Source organism: Sander lucioperca, chromosome 3 (assembly GCF_008315115.2).
Source record: "Sander lucioperca isolate FBNREF2018 chromosome 3, SLUC_FBN_1.2, whole genome shotgun sequence".
NCBI lineage: Eukaryota > Metazoa > Chordata > Actinopteri > Perciformes > Percidae > Sander > Sander lucioperca.
In genome coordinates this window covers 24,811,236-24,828,173 of record NC_050175.1, presented here as the reverse complement: position 1 = coordinate 24,828,173, position 16,938 = coordinate 24,811,236, and the positions used below count along the sequence as shown (strand labels likewise).

The 16,938-nt window shown below is 40.9% G+C and overlaps 2 protein-coding genes across 3 annotated transcripts in view; both read left to right on the top strand.

Moving 5' to 3' along the window:
* mical2a (microtubule associated monooxygenase, calponin and LIM domain containing 2a) overlaps positions 1 to 16,938 on the top strand; it is an 858,504-nt gene that overhangs the window by 710,851 nt on the left and 130,715 nt on the right. The window lies entirely within an intron of this gene.
* Positions 1 to 16,938, top strand: part of dennd2b (DENN domain containing 2B) — a 58,922-nt gene that overhangs the window by 28,198 nt on the left and 13,786 nt on the right. For both annotated transcript variants that reach the window (XM_031324235.2, XM_031324234.2), the window contains exons 4-13: positions 767 to 912; positions 6,228 to 6,349; positions 7,415 to 7,630; positions 8,009 to 8,105; positions 8,245 to 8,289; positions 8,440 to 8,624; positions 10,158 to 10,267; positions 10,562 to 10,631; positions 13,961 to 14,038; positions 16,658 to 16,798. In XM_031324235.2, the coding sequence (XP_031180095.1) occupies positions 767 to 912; positions 6,228 to 6,349; positions 7,415 to 7,630; positions 8,009 to 8,105; positions 8,245 to 8,289; positions 8,440 to 8,624; positions 10,158 to 10,267; positions 10,562 to 10,631; positions 13,961 to 14,038; positions 16,658 to 16,798 (1,210 nt within the window). The remainder of the gene's footprint in view (positions 1 to 766; positions 913 to 6,227; positions 6,350 to 7,414; positions 7,631 to 8,008; positions 8,106 to 8,244; positions 8,290 to 8,439; positions 8,625 to 10,157; positions 10,268 to 10,561; positions 10,632 to 13,960; positions 14,039 to 16,657; positions 16,799 to 16,938) is intronic.

Sequence of the window (16,938 nt, the reverse complement as noted above, 5' to 3'; positions counted from 1 at the left end):
ACACAATCTTAGCAAAACTATAGTATATTTTCATTCAAAAAGAAGTTCACTCATACTTTGCCTGTACCTGAATATACTACCAGTGAAATCCAAAACTGGATTATTGTGCCCCTTTGTTGCTTAAATATTAGCTGAATCTTGGATCCTGTAGTCTCCTCATGTTTTTCTTTTTGACTTATAGCTCTCAGGATCAGGCGTCCTCAGTTTGAGGGTGGGGCCTCTCCAGATTGTCCCTATGTAAAATGGGGACAAAATCCTCAAATGTTCATTCCTTGGACTCTGTGTTTAACATTCCTGTGGCTCTAGCAATTTCAGACCAAGTTTAAAAAGCCACAAGCTGTCGATGGCGCGACATGACCATGACTGTAGATCCCTGCACTAATGTAGCCAAGTACTCCGCAGTGCCTTGACATGTAATGGGAGCCTTGTACTATGCAGAGATAGTAAGATATCGGCATGTTTACTTGCGACTTAACAGGAAGTGCCTTGTGATTGGAGCATATGTTGATCCTGGTGTTTTTGTGTTTTATAATTAGTGGCACCTCATTTTAAAAATGTTAAGGGATACGACAGAGCTTTCGACTTTCTCTGTTTCTAGTTGGCAAGTGGAGAAGAAGTAAAACCGTCTGGACTATTTTTAACACCATCTGGACTTTTTCTGTTTACTCTTTTCTGTCTCCACCTTCCTTCTTTTGATTTTGTGTATGCAACTATGTAACATCTTTCTCCATCTTGGTCTGTTTTGACTTTCTTTATTTCTTCCCAGAGAGTCGTGTGAGTCAGAGGATGCTACGAGGCTGCTATCTTCATTTCCGTCCCCACCTACAGAGAATGGCACACTAACCACAGGCACACGGAGTCGACCCAATGCCAAAAGCACTTTAGAGGAGAATGCCTATGAGGACATAGTAGGTAAGCACATTTGGTTCAGAAACTGCTTTGAAAACATAAGAGAGGACCTTCATGTCACTTTAATCACTCGCTGGTCTGACCCGGGTCACTCTTTACAGGATACAGTTTAGAGCTGAAATGTTGAATCGATTAGTCGATCAATATAAAAGGAATTGGCAACTTGTTTTGATAATCAATTCATAGTATAAGTCGCCTTTTCAAGTAAAGATGATAAAATCTTTCCGGTTTCAACTTCTTGAATGTGAATATTTAGTGTTATATGATAACAAACTGAATATATTTGTGTTTTGGACTGTTATGGCCCTGACACACCAACCTGGTAATCGGCTGTCGGACAGTCTGGCGAGGTCAGTGACTCAAGTCTGTTCGGTGTGTTCCGTGCCGTCGTCTGTCGGAGGAGTTGTCGGCTTTCATTTTGGCCGACCTGACTTGCTGGGTCGGAGGGCGGGCAGTCGGACTCACTCCACCAATCTGATTGGTGGAGTGCTAACCTGGAAATAACGAACGCCTCTCAAAATATGACGAAAATCTTTTAAACTGACCTTTGTCGATCTGAAATGAAGACAGATTCAGCAACTGTATGGTCTGTTTCTCGCTTAAAATGTTTTCAGAAACACGTTTCAGTGAACTATTTTCGTAAAATACAAGCTCATATCTTGACCAAACCATTACTATCAGCTGGAGAAGCCAGACCCATGTGATGCGTTGTCATTTTCGGTTTTCATTTTTTGTATTACGTCTCACGCACGTGCAGAACGTATGCTCAAGACGGTGTCGCTTCGGTGTGTTCCAAAGCACTTTTTGGACCTCGGGGAGCCGACTGATCAGTCCGACTGCCTTTTCTGCCGACAGTCAGCCGTCAGGTTGGTGTGTCAGGGGCTTAAATCGGAAAAGGCATTTGTTAACCTAGGCTTTGGCATATTGTGGATGGACATTTTTCACTATTTTCTGATATTCTATGAACGAATTATTCGATCAATCAAGGAAATAATCGTCAGATTAATCGTTAATTAAAATAATACAGTTCAATTTAACTCATACTTATGAAATCATGTGATTGTAGACATTGGATATAAGCGAGACAGCGACAGTATGTTTTTTTATCCGACAGTTGCTTTACAAAAGTCCAGATAAGGCATTAAAGATCTTGGGTGATACTCTGCAGCACTGTGAGGAAGTATTTTTGACACAGATTTTGTATCTATGACTATGTTCCTAATCTTTTTGGACATGTAATGACATGTTTACTATAAATTGAAAATATTAACAAAGTGTTAGTTTGCATTCAGAACCTTCCACGAAGAGGAAATTCATGGTTTGTGAATGCAACAGTGGTCAAAGACAGTAGTCAGATTTTGTATTGAAAGTGATAGGATTAGGGTGGCACCAAAATCATGGTTGTAGCTGTTGCCGTGGTCCTGCTCTGCGCCCTGCTATGCCCTGCTACACCCTGCTACGCCCTGCAGTACCCTGCCACGCCCTGCTATGTCCTGTACCCTGCTACATCCTGTAGTGCCCTGCTACGCCATGAACTACTACCACAACTACTATTTCTAGTCATAGTTCCATTATCTTTATTGTGACTATAATTGCCACTGTTCATCACACCCCCAACCGGCACCGTCAGACGCCGCCTACCAAGAGCCTGGGTCTGTCCGTGGTTTCTCCCTAAAAGGAAGTTTTTCCTCGCCACTGTCACACTAAATGCTTGCTCTTGGGGGAATTACTGGAATTGTTGGATCTTTGTAAATTATAGAGTGTGGTCTAGACCTACTCTATCTGTAAAGTGTCTTGAGATAACTCTTGTTATGATTTGATACTATAAATAAAATTGAATTGAATTGAATTGATAGCCCCATGCAGCATGGCCTAATGTAATAAGATTGTGAGGGTAGCTCCTCCTGCATCTGCCTCATGTAGACAGGATAAATAGATGACGTGGTTGTATAGGTTTTATTTTTACTGTAAATATTGACTGGTTGTGTACATATTTCCCACTGCTATGCAGCACTCTACTAACACATATCCATAGTGGATGAGAACTGAAATCTCACAGTTAAACTCTTTTGTCTACAAAGACATTGTTAACAGCAAACGCCACAATTGTGCGATCGTAAGATCAAATTTACAGTAAAGAAGATCTTTATTTTGTGGCTAAATTTTGAATGTAGAGCATTTACCTTTTCACATTGCAACTTTGCAAGCGACACGTGTATCTCACTGTACACAGGATCGACTTAAATGTTTTTTTGAGATAATGTGTGTGTGTGAAATGCTGGACATGTTGAAGAGCCAAATTCCTTTCCACTAGCAAATAACCTCAGGCCTTCTGTCCAGTCCAACTGCCAGTTCCCTCAGTGGAAACTTAATGTGGTGGAATTGTGTGTCAGTGTGAGTCTCATGATGGAGCTTGGATTTCAGATGCAGTAAAACGTGTTCACACTCTAAAATATTGTTCCTGATAAATGCTCAGTGACCAAATAAGAGCTTAAGCAAGTATTACATTACATCATGGTATTTCTATAAGTAGACGCATTGTTCTCAAATCAGTGATCAGTGTCATGCTCATCAGCATTTGTTTTTAAGCTGAGGATGTGCAGCCGCCTCAGAGAGAGAGAGAGAGAGAGAGAGAGAGAGAGGGAGAGAGAGGGAGAGAGGGAGAGAGGGAGAGAGAGAGCGTCAGGGCATGACTGATTTTCATGTGAATCCCAACAAGGCCCCCATTGTTCACCCAGCACTGTGAGCGTGGAGCTTGCAGTTTGTTCCTCACAAAGACATTGTCTCTGAGTAAGTTTGAAATTGCTCCAGCTATTTTAACAAAACTTTCCAAATGGAGTCCTAATGGAGGAGAGCAGTGGTTTCCACGACCACTACAAAGTATAGGTCAGTTGATCCATGTGAGAAGCAGCCACAGCAGAAGATGAGCCATGTTTCGGTCCCTCTGCTTCCCTATTTTAACAAGCATACTACGTTTCATACAGAGAACCATAAGTCCCTACATATTTAGCCCATGACATCTTGGCTTCCTTAGCCGCCTAGGTAGGACATTCGCTCACACCATTTGGGTTTTTGGCACCCGTGCTTGATGTCATTTGTTTACCTTAAGAGTGCAAGTCATTTGTAACCCATGCTACAGTGTTACTACAATTGAATGATTGATTGTGATATAAGAGGATGGTTTTAAGTACTTTTGACTAGTGGAGTCTCTAAATGGAGTGCCAATGAGTGATCTGTTTAAAGGCAGATGAATCACAAGCTGTGCTAACACGATGATTCAGCTGCTTGCATAATAGAGTCCCGGTCTTCAGACTCCCAGCTTTGTGTTACCTTCGCTGACGTAGTTTGTTAAAGTGTTGTCTGCGCTTACTTGTGTGAATAAATCTTTGTGACTGTCTGGTACATGTAGTGAGAGATTCAGATCCGGTTAAAGACACACTTAGACCGTTACATATACAGTTGGACCTATGATTTTGTTAATCTGCCATGTGCATTCTCCTACACACTTTCTCTAGTGTGGTCACAAGCAGACTCTCTTCATGACGGACACACTATATGGTTTGTGGTGCCACCAAATGTTTTTACAAAACTGTAACCTATTTTTTCATCCTGTGCACATTTCTGTTTACGACCGAATGGGTTTAGCGGGTGCCACTATACTGTAGCTGGTCCACTTCATGGGGTAAGCTGACACTGACGTTGTTGTTATAGTTTGTTCTGTGCCTCGCCCTGCCTGGAGAGCCCATTGTATACACAGAAATGTAAAATCACAGTGTGCAGCTGAGGTGTGTCCACTCTCTTCATAATACTGTGTGTCTGAGGGTGTGTTACACAGAGATCTGGATGTTTGTAATCAGAGGAGTAGATTAGTACCCTCCAGTACATAAGCAGCTATACAGACATATCATTTTCCCAGCAGGCTCTCATTACAGTATTGCTTCAGTTTAATGGAGTTGCAGCACAACATGGGGTCACACTAAGCCCTCTTATTCTGCTCCTCAGCTTTAATGATGCACAGAAAATCACTCAAGTATGCTCATTTACTGTGTGACACAACATAACGTTCTAAAGATCCCTGGCAGTGTATGTTGGCTCCGTTTGTGTGCACAGGTGTGTGTATCTACCTCAGACAGGTTCAATAATTAACCTAACAATAGATAACTGAACAAAGCGCTGCCTGTAGGTTATTCTAAGATGTTTTTAAAACACACATTCATTGTTCATTGCTAAGTTCATTGGGTTTTCCACTAATGCACTCAGGAAGAAGGAACACAGCTACCAAATCGATTTTTGTTCCTTCCCTTTCTACTGACAGATAACACTGCTTTTCTTTCTTTTAAAAGTTCCCCTCTTGCATTTCGATGCCATCTGGCTCTGTTTTTATTCTTCACTGTGGTTTCTTCACTTTCTCACAACCTTTTTCAGACCTTGCCAAAAAGCTATTCTCAGAGCACATGTCTGAATAGACATGGACTGTGGCGTTACACAAGTTTTCTCTTTATTTAAGTTGGCCCTCTGCCAGGTGACATCATTGAGAGCTGTGCAGCACACTGTAATGTTCCTTTTCATTCCTTTTTCTGCTATCATTTATTCACTGAAGTACATAATAGAGCAGTAGCAAAGTATGTGCTTATTGTAACTTCTTGAGGTACAGTGATGCATTTTATTTTTTTTAAATGTTTAAGTCATTAAAATCAATAAACAGCTGTGTTTTTTAAACTTTAGACTTCTTATTGTGTATGCCTTATTTGTAATTCCACAATATGTTTAAGCACATGGCATGGTGTTCAAAATATTTTCATTTTCCATATTCTGGATATTTTACAAATATATACTTCAGTATTTCCCAAGAATGAAAAAAACATGTGTTGCAAAGATTATTTTAATCATGCATTTGAACATTTGAAGTGTAAGTCTAAGAAGATGATCCTCCTGTCCATCTCTCACAGTAGACAGTTGGCATGCTTGGACAGTGACTCACCAGCAGTGGTGTGTCCAGAAGTTTCAGCTCGGCCCACTGGGGCCTGTGGGGCCCACTGGGCCCAGTGCCAACAGTAACTATTTAAAAAAACAGGGAGTTCACTTGAGCCAGCAGGGAGTGACTTTTGACTTACCTTTCCTGACTCATCTCTTTTCAGACTAACCATAGGGAGGCCCTATTGTGCCGCTATTGGGCCCCTGACACATTTTACTGAATGCTGTTTACCCTTTTTGACCCCACAGCTTCATCTGTCTTCTGTTGAAAACATCCTGTGTCTATGGACAGTTACTGCTGACATTATATGTGAGCCACACTGACACTTACTTCATCCCCATAGAGAAAGAGAACCCATATGAGGATGTTGACCTGAAGCGGAAGAGTTTGGGTCGGAAGTCTTGTCTGTTGGAGAGCAACAGATCGTGGACCACCATGAACAGCAAGCTGAACCCTCCACCTCAGGTAAGTCATATGCTTGTTGGGATCAACAGCACTGATGTGTTTTTCTGTAGTAAACATAACGCATATGTTTTCCTGTGGTGACGTGAATCTCCTTGCTAGGTGTCAGTGCCTGGACAAGATCTTTTAAAGAGTCTCACACCTCATTTGTGTCACTACAGGAAACGGTTTGATATGTTTAGACCTGGTGATTCTCCACAGAAAGGCCCATCTGCACATTTGGCTTCCTTACTTAAACGCAAAAGCACCTCATCCTCTCACTATATAAAGGGGTTTAATACTCCAGCAAATACTCCTTGAGCCGCTACTTTGTCAGAGATATAATGGAGGAGTGACTTCTGGATCTGTTCATAGTGCTGCCAAACAAACTCATGTTGTTTTAATAAAGAAGTCAGTCAATAATTGGCTTTTTTCCATCATGCCACTTGTTTTCCACACAACAGCAGGGCACAGCAAAGTGAGTTTGAGATGTGCAGCACGTCGCCCATGCAGCTCTTTATCCAACAGCTTACTGTGGCTACTCCTTCTTGTTCCATTACTCCCTGCAATATTTAAAACGTATCAACTTGAAGTGACCATGTCTTGTTTTGTGGACACATTTTTGATGAGTTTTCGCTGTCAACCTCTGAGACAAATGCATTGTGTTTCCTATGACTGCTTCGCAATAAAAGCCACCCTGTGTTCCCCTGATTGAACACTTTTAATGTTTGATTTGCATTAGCAGTTACTTAATACAGCTCTGATATGGTGTAAAGAGTGAGCAGTAAACAGTGAGGCTGATTTCAATAAGATAAAATTAGAAACGTAGGATTACATGCATACATGATCCTTGTGCTTTAGGAGGCAATTTGAATCCAGCACAGGAATGGTGGACCCCGCCACGATCACTGAAAACTACTGGATTTTAAACCTTTTCATTTCATGAAAACCTTAAGGATTATAACTTTATTATGTAACTATAACTAAGAAAATATCTTTAATTAATGCACTGGGATAACTATTTATGAAACCTCACAAATGAATGAATGAAATGTAATAAAGCTTCCATATTATTTTCTCTCTGACTAGTTGCCTTCCAAACCCAGTAGCCAGTCCCTTCGCCTCCCTGGTCCGAGTGAAAGGAAGAGCCACCGGATGTCACAGTTGTCCAAACGCTACAGCCACGATGAAATGCTGCTTCTCCCCCAGCGGGGTGGATCACCATCACCTTGTGGCCTGTTGGATGATAGCCTCTGTAGCACCAGTGATACCCTAGCCTCACACAGGCACTGGAGGATCCCCAAGGTACACACTACTAGATCCTACACAAACACCTCCACTAAGTCCTTGCAGAGCTTCGACTGTGTTCTCTTTCCTTTCCTGCTTCACAGACCAGTTCAGGTTTCTGTAGGGACCATGTCAGTTCTGGATCACTTGTAATTTCTCAGTTTGGAAAAGACATTTTTAAAAAACACAGTGCCTCCATGCACGTTATTACTGCTTGGGTTTCTCTTGTGGTACTTTTTCTCAAGAACTCGCATTGAAGCTTTTCAGTAACCCTTAAAGCACAGGACAGTTATTACTTTTGGCCAGGAACACCCCCTACTTCTTCTATACTTAGGATCAAAAGAAAAACAATTTCAGATCACCGCACAGAGAACTTCCTCTTCCCTCTGTTTACAGCTGGTCCAGAGGATCAACTCCATTTACTGCACTAAACGTGGGAAGAAGAGGCTGAAGAAGCTGTCAATGTCCAATGTTGAGACTGCATCTTTGAGAGGTAAGGGTTCTCTTTATTCCCTGCGTCGCAGCCACCCACCTAGAGTTTGCGCTGCGTCCATCTTGTGACATAAACACGTTTGTGAAATTGCCCTCTGACCCGTAGAAAACCTTCTTGTCTGTCTCATGTCTGCCTCCAGATGACAACAGTGAGAGTGAGAGTGACTCTGATGACAGGTTCAAAGGTGAGTGACCACAGCATTCATTTGCAATGGTTAGGTGCTACACTTGTGTTAGCTCTCAACTTTTTCTTGGAGCTGTGTTTCTCTCTAGTTGTGCAACAGCTTCCCAGTTTCCTCAGAATTGTATGTATTAATGTCCGCTTCCCTCCTCAGCTCACACTCAGAGGTTGCTGAAACTGCAGTCCATCCTTAGACGGGCCCCCAGCTACCGCACGCTGGAGCTGCAGCTCATTGAGTGGCAGGAGAGAGAACTCTTTGAGTATTTTGTGGTTGTTTCTCTAAAAAAGAAACCCAGCAAAAACTCCTTCTCCCCAGAGGTCACCTACCAGTTCCCCAAGGTAAAAGCCTGTCAGCCATCACTAAATCCATCCCCTAAAATGCATCAAAGTACCTCAAGTATTTTAGCTCAGGACAAATACTACATAGATATGTCCCTCTGTCACTTGGATAGGCCACTTTATTATCATCGTTTAATGCTGTTGACAGCAGGGACTGATTTTAAAAACACTCGCTGTAGTGAGCGACTGCGGAGGGTGGAAAAACACATTTAACAGTTTATTAGCTTAACAATCTATGGCATGGTCTGGGAAAAGGTCATCCCTAAAACTGAATACAATGAATTTGTAGTTAAATAGAGAAAAAATTCTGATGATAATAATAATAATAATAATAATTTAAAAAAAATCATCATCATTTTTTGCAAGCAAATGTATTCTGGTTAAGTCACATTTAGACCGTCTGAAAGATGTAATTGTTAATGCCACGGATAAAGCGGGCCAGTGTCATCAAGAAAAATGTGTTAGAACAAGAGTTGATTATGTACTGTAGGCTTTCCAGAGTTTTTCCTCTGCTTTTAGTCATGGATTGATGTATTATGTAGGACCAATGTTTTTAAAATATTTAAATTAAAGTAAAAATCAGTATTTATGTGAGCTTTTCACACTTGATTGTGCAGGTTGTTGACAATTTAAAGCTTTAGGGGCAATTAAGATTTATTAACGAGAGCCTGGGGAGTCTGTTTACAGAACATAAAAAAAGAAAAAAAAGAAAAAGAAAAACTGTGCTTATGACCGAATTGGTTAAAAAATAGTACATACAAAAATGCAAAAAAGGCACTCTCCAGGTTCCTTTACCTCTTCCAAAACCTGCCTATATGTATACCTAAAGTATTCTTCAAGCAACTAGATTCAATTATCTTATCATTTGTCTGGGGATTTAAAGTTCATCGTATTTCTAAAAAGCATATAACTAAGCCCAAATCTGTGGGAGGCCTAAGCTTGCCTGTTTTAAGGCACTACTACTGGGCTGCAAACACTTGAGCACTAATGTATTGGCGAGACGCATACCCAGGTAACATTACTGCTTCTACCCCAACCATGGCTTGCCATTGAGCAGGCTATTCTCAAAAGCTCTCTACCTGCTCTTCTCTTCTCATCAACCAAACCTCTTACAACCATATCAGGTAATAACTTTATGGTAAAAAGCTCTTTAAGAATCTGGTATCAAATAGCCTGGGGAGTCTGTTTACAGTTAAAAATAACTAGGATCTGTGTCAGGGAAGTGTTTTTAGTTAATAAAAGTTATTTAAGATTTGGTTCAGCAGAAGTATCCCTTTGGGAGAAGTACATCTCTGCCAGCCAGCGGAAACACTCACTCTGTTGTTGAGGTAATGAGGGGGCAAAGGTTTAACCTTGTATGGGAGAAATGGTAGTCTGGTCATTTATTGGCCAGCTGACATCCATGGGGATCTTAAAAATGGAGAACACAGTTATCTGAAGGAGAACAAGCTAACTGAAACTCTCCTCTCCTCTCCTCTCCTCTCCTCTCCTCTCCTCTCCTCTCCTCTCCTCTCCTCTCCTCTCCTTTCACAGCTAGAGAGGCCCACCAAGCAGATGAGGGAAGCCGAACAGAGACTCAAAGCCATTCCTCAGTTCTGTTTCCCAGATGCAAAAGACTGGAGTCCTGTGTCTGAGTACACCAGGTATGGCTGAGAATCTGCCTAATTTAGTGTCAAATTCATTATAACTAACTGGTCTATTACGTAAAGGTGTGCTCCAGTGATGTAGCATTGCACTTCCATAAAGTTGGGGGGCTTGTGAGAGACCAATTAAGAAAAGAATATTGAAAATCAAAGCAGCAGAGCTCGAGATATTCTGACTTTTAGCCCTTAGAATTAACCCATAAAGCAACTCAGTAGCGTCTTTTGTGAAATTGTCTACATGTGTATGTGCCTTTGTGTCGATTCTCATGTGTATACATTTGTTTTTTGCTACAGTGAGACCTTCTCCTTCATGTTGACTGGAGAGGATGGCAGCAGGAGGTTTGGGTACTGTAGACGCCTGCTGGTAAGCCACCATTTAACCCCTCATCCTCTGCTCCCTGTTCACACCCTGCTGAGCCCTGTTTGTTGGGACAGACCTTTTTTATGTGAACATGTGATACGGTTTTCCTGTGGGGCCATTGATGTGTTACATAACCATTTACTAGAGCAGCAGGAAACAGAACATAAAAAAAGAAAAAAAAGAAAAAGAAAAACTGTGCTTATGACCGAATTGGTTAAAAAATAGTACATACAAAAATGCAAAAAAGGCACTCTCCAGGTTCCTTTACCTCTTCCAAAACCTGCCTATATGTATACCTAAAGTATTCTTCAAGCAACTAGATTCAATTATCTTATCATTTGTCTGGGGATTTAAAGTTCATCGTATTTCTAAAAAGCATATAACTAAGCCCAAATCTGTGGGAGGCCTAAGCTTGCCTGTTTTAAGGCACTACTACTGGGCTGCAAACACTTGAGCACTAATGTATTGGCGAGACGCATACCCAGGTAACATTACTGCTTCTACCCCAACCATGGCTTGCCATTGAGCAGGCTATTCTCAAAAGCTCTCTACCTGCTCTTCTCTTCTCATCAACCAAACCTCTTACAACCATATCAGGTAATAACTTTATGGTAAAAAGCTCTTTAAGAATCTGGTATCAAATAAGGAATCCATTTCGCTTGCCTGAAACATCTATTGCCACGCCTGTTCTCTATTATCATGCCTTCCCCTCCTCACTCACTGATACTGCTTTTGAGATCTGGAAAAATAGAGGCATCGTCACTGTAGCAGACCTATATATCAATAACACTTTTGCCACCTTCGTCCAGCTGAAGGAAAAGTTCACTCTCCCACATACACACTTTTTTCGCTACCTCCAGATTAGAAATTACATCCGGACAAATTTACCACATTTTGAATCAATACCAGCCCCCATTGAACTTTATTCTTTAATGAATCAGCCTCCTGACTCCTTAACCCAACTCCCACACAGAATTTAAAGGAAGCATGGGAAAAGGACCTGGACCTGGGTGTGACAATTACTGATGAAAACTGTTTTTCTTATCTTAAAGACATTCACAAATGTTCTATACATTCTAGACACCAGCTAATTCAATTTAAATAGCTCCATAGACTTCACTACTCCTGTACTTAACTACATTCTTCCTATCCTTGTCTCCCCAACCTGTCCAAAATGTAAGTCTGCAGAGGGCACAAAAAGAGGTGACCCAGGGTCACCTCTTTTTGTCCTGCCCTAAGCTTAACAGATATTGGTCAGATATCTCTGCCTGCCTCTCCGATGTTTATGACTGTGATATTGTACTAGACCCGTGTACTGTGGTTCTTGGCAGGACCAGTCATCTAAAAATGTTGCACCACCTACATCGTAAGACTGTTCAATATGGCGTGATTATAGTCAAATGGAATATTTTAACATTGTGGAAAAGTGAGGATGTTTCCTCTTTTAAGACCTGGCTAGCAGAGGTATCCAACTTGCTACATATGGAGAAAGTACGATATAATGTCTCTCTCAACTCTGTAACCTTTGACGAAATGTGGCAACCATTTTTGTCTTATCTAGCAAGAATGTCTTAAAATGCTTAATTTTTGGCACCTTTTCCTTGGTCTTTGATACATTGTCGATCTTCACTTCACTTCACTTGGTGACTAGTGTCAACTTGTTTTACTATGTCTTTCAGAAGAGCAACCTTTCTTTCTTTTACTCCATTTCTTTTATTTGGACCTGTGTTTGTACATGTATTAATAATGTATGAAAACTCCGATACAATATTTTCTTTTTATTTAGCTACTTATTTGTTAGTCTATTATTGGGTGGGTTACTGTACTGTGTTCTGCCATGCTTTTTTCTTGTTGATTAAACAGAAAAGCTATAAATAGAATATATATATATATATAAAAAAGTGGTATAATAATAATGATTTTGTATTTTATATAATCACTTATGTATCTTAAAATTAACAAAAAGAAATCCAGTAGCTACATACTATTTAAGTAGTGTTAATAGCTCAAACATTCGCTTATAAAGTAAATATATTAAGTTATGGTAAAAACACAGTTAGGATTGATTCATTGAATTTAATGAGAGTTTCTCAGGAGAGGCAAAACAAAGAGAAACCATGAAAATTCCTAACTTTGTCATTGTGGAGCATATCCTCTTCATAATGAGGCCGGAGATCACTTTGGTGTTTTTTTTTGTTGAGCTTCCCATTTAGCTTGCGGGCAGAGAGCATGACTGTGTGTCTTTCTGAGACTGTGGTGGTGATTTTGTTTGCTGTTTGGTATTTCTGAATATGTTTACAGTATGACAGTGTCACAGAGGTTTGCTGGGGGTGTCTTAACCACTGTATATCATATGTATATGTGACTGATGACAGCTGGTGAGTTCTTTGAACAGACAAAAATATTTTTGAACTCGATCTGCTCTCTTGATCTGAGATTCATCTTGATAGAAGCAGATTTCAGTGAAGGAAGAGAAAGAGGTGAGCTGCTGCTCTCCTCCAGTAACTTTGTTTCCTCCCTGCTGTCTGACCAGCCGTTGGCAGTAACCGAGCATTCCTGAGGACTTGAATCAAGCTCCACATAGTTGATTTAATCATCCATTTGGAAAAGCGGAGGAGAAACAAGAGGAGAAAATTGTATACCTAATATGGACAAGTGGATTGGCGGTTCTTGAGTGCTTGTGTTCATTTGTGTCTGTGTGTTTGAGTGTCTGGGGTCTTGAAGCACGTAATGGTCTATGAGTGTACAGAGGAAGGTAGATACGATCAGCAGGAGCAGATAAACCACCTGTGTTTAGGAAGTTTGTATCCACATAAAAGTCTTTTACCTCAGATCACAGCCCAGATTTAAAGACTGTAGCTAAGTATATAAACAACTTACCTCGATATGATATTATCATGGTCTACTGTACAGGTCATGGTTGTATTATCATGCTCTGACCCTTTATATATTTAATTTATATATAAATTAAATTATACACATTTGATTAAAAAAAATAACCCTTTTTGAAATTTCTGCTTTGGTTGTTTAAGCAAACTTTACAAGGTTACTTCAAGTCAACTTCAAGTTCAGTAAACTTACACAGGGAGAATTATTCAGGCTGTGAAAAGAGATATACTATAATGTCTTGTGTGGCTCTGGAGGAGCTTTGTAATGCCTAAAACCCTTCTTTTAAGATTTAAGCCTACAACTTCATGGCAGTACAATGCTATATTGCTGGACTTCCCTTTTGAATGTGGTTGTAGTCAGTTTTCAGAACATCTGTGAATGTGTCTCTTAATCAAGTCTATTAACATCAGTGTCCAATGAGTCTCTGTTGCTTTCTCATACAGCCGACTGGGAAAGGACCTCGCCTTCCAGAGGTGTACTGTGTCATCAGCAGACTGGGCTGTTTTGACTTGTTCTCCACGGTGAGTTCAGCCTTTCCCATGCACACAAACTCAAGCAAACACATGTACTGTAGACAGTCAGTTACAGTACGCTGATTGTGTGTGGTTAACCCGTCTCACAGCTGAAGTAAATGACTTTCAGCAGACCTTCAGCTAAACGCCTAATCATTGGTAAACCTTATTTTAGTCTTTTTTTTTTCTTTTTTAACTTCCTGATTTCCCAGAGTAATTGTTTCCTTCACTTTTGTCTCAGTGGTGCTAACGCAGAGCTGTCACTCTGTTTGACTTTTCCAGCCTTATCTGATTACTTATTAATTCAAAGTGAGTAAGTCCAGACTGTTGAAACAAATTGGCTGCTATATGAAATTAAAATAAAATACCATGTTGTATTTCAAAGACAGAGTGCAAATATGCTCTGTTTTCATTGTTTAATAATAATAACAGAGCTGTGATAAAGTTTGGTGGGTAAATAGGACATACATAGAACCTCAAAATCTCATTGACACCTCTTTCCTCTGCAAATCTCACAATTTGAAACTGCCTTTGAAAACGGGCAAATCTCAACGAACCACCGAGTTGACATTGACTCCGTGTCAACTTGTGATCTGAGATCAGGTCTTCTGAATAGGTTGCACAGATCTCAGAAATTGTATACATTGTTCATCTGCTATTTTATCATTAAATTCACTTCTGAGACTTTTTTATGCGAGAAATCAACTATGTAGAGGTCAAATATGGGCCGTGCTGCCTGGGTTGCTGCCTCGCCGCCCGGCCTGTCCTCCTTCACAGACCCTGGCCTGCTGTGAGCTAGATGGAGCTCCGTCATGGCTGGCAGCCCGCGGCAATCCATACCCGCGCAAAGTCACCGTTTCTGGGTTACTAGACTACCAAACGCCGCTGCCCTGACAGAGTTCCAGGGCCTGCAGCTCGCTGCTCTCCCTCCCCTCTTCCTGCTAAATGGCCGGTGTGTGTGAGTGAGAGCGCGGTCAGTGAGCTTGTTACGCCCGCAATCTCTTACCACAGGTTCCAGTTAATCTTATAATGGATATGTGTGTTGAGTTATTTAAACAAACCGCGAGTGAGCTGAGACCTCTGAAATTCACAAAAAAATGTAATTGAAATTGGACAAAAGTGTTAGCTAAGCTTTGTAAGATCTTAGGGTAGCTGTGATATACATGCCGTGATGAAATTCAAAGTGTAAATATACTATAGTGATGCCGAAAGTGTAGCGGCGATCTTTTCCCATACGATTAAATGGGACACATAGCCTAGCTAGCAGCTCCTCCTAACGAGACCCCTCAAATTCACAAAAATGCCTTAAATTGAAATCGGATGAAATTGTTAGCTTTGTAAGACCTTGGGGTAGCTGTAATATAAGTGCCGTGACGAAATTCAAACTGTAAATATACTATAGTTTTGCTGGCAGTCGGCCAGCTCCGCGGAGCCCCGGTAGTCCAGTAACCCAGAAACGGTGACTTTGCCCTGGGTATGGAGGGCAGCGGGCTTCCGCTTTCTCGTCAGACTGTGTGGAGCTCCTGAAGTCCGACACGTCTTAACCAAATTTGCAATTAGCCATACATTTTTGTAAAACGGCCCATATTTGAGCTTTATATAGTTGATTTCTCACATAAAAAAGTCTCAGAAGTGAATTTAGTAACGAAATAGCAGACAAACCATGTATAACATTGCAGTGTCTGAAATATGAGACCTGCTGTCTCGTCTCCAATGTATGTGTATGTGGTTCGCTCAACTAATCAGCGCACAGCTCATCTAAATATTCATGAGCATACCATATTTGGAAGAAAAGCTCTTGTTCCAAATAGGGCCATATTCACAGGGTAGTTTAGGGCCCATAGAGTAGCACTCGGGCCATTTTCAGCCCAACCAATCTTACATACCCTATTAGGAGACCTTAAGGAACAGTGTGAAATACCCTATATAATCATTCTATCACCCCTTTAAAGCAGAATAGCTCTCCCATGTAGATGACTTTTAGCATTTAATTTGCGAACAAAATGTTTACCAGCAACAGGTTTGTCTAGTTTTGTATCATGTGATATTTTAGGGTGTTCAACAGATGCAAGAGTGAAAGATAATCTCTCAAATGTCTCCATTTTGAGAACAGTACACCAGTAAACCCGAGCCAAAAATGGAATCTAAGTGCTTTCATGGTAAATGAGAAAGGAGGCCAGTGTTTGATTTCAGACGGAGTTGTGTGTGACGTACGGACAGACGGACGGACGGACAGACAGACAGAGAAATATAGAGGATGAGAGAGGTGATATCATATGATCTTGAAAACAATCAACTTTCCAGACAGCAGGCAGCTTGGGCCAAAACAGGCACGCTGGGTGGAAATTTCCAATCACACAGGCATGGAAAGAAATTAATTTGCCATTTTTCAAAACAGAAAATGAATACCGAGTTCCAGACAATTGCTAGTACTCAAACATGTAACAATATGTTTCCATAAATTGTCGCCATGGTCAATAACTTTGATGACTGTGTACTTTTTTTTGTCTTACTTGGCTATTCATTCAAAATGGATAAAAGCCTTGGTCCCTTTCATATTAACAGGTTTCCAGAAACTTTGTGGTTGAAAAATGTTGAGGAAACTGTGCTCTGTGCTCCCATGTTCAGATCCTGGATGAGGTAGAGCGGCGGCGAGGCGTCTCAGCAGCCTTGGTCTACCCCTTCATGAGGAGTCTAATGGAGTCGCCCTTCCCTGCACCAGGGAAGATTATCAAAGTAAAGACCTTTCTGCCCGGTGCAGGAAATGAGGTCAGAGCCACTACTTGCACTACTTTAATTATGCCCATTAGCCCAAATAATTTTCAGGTACAGTTGTGTAAAATTGTCTTAGTTAATTAGATCCACAAACTGTGATGTCAACTAAATTTCACATTTTTGTGGTCATTCAG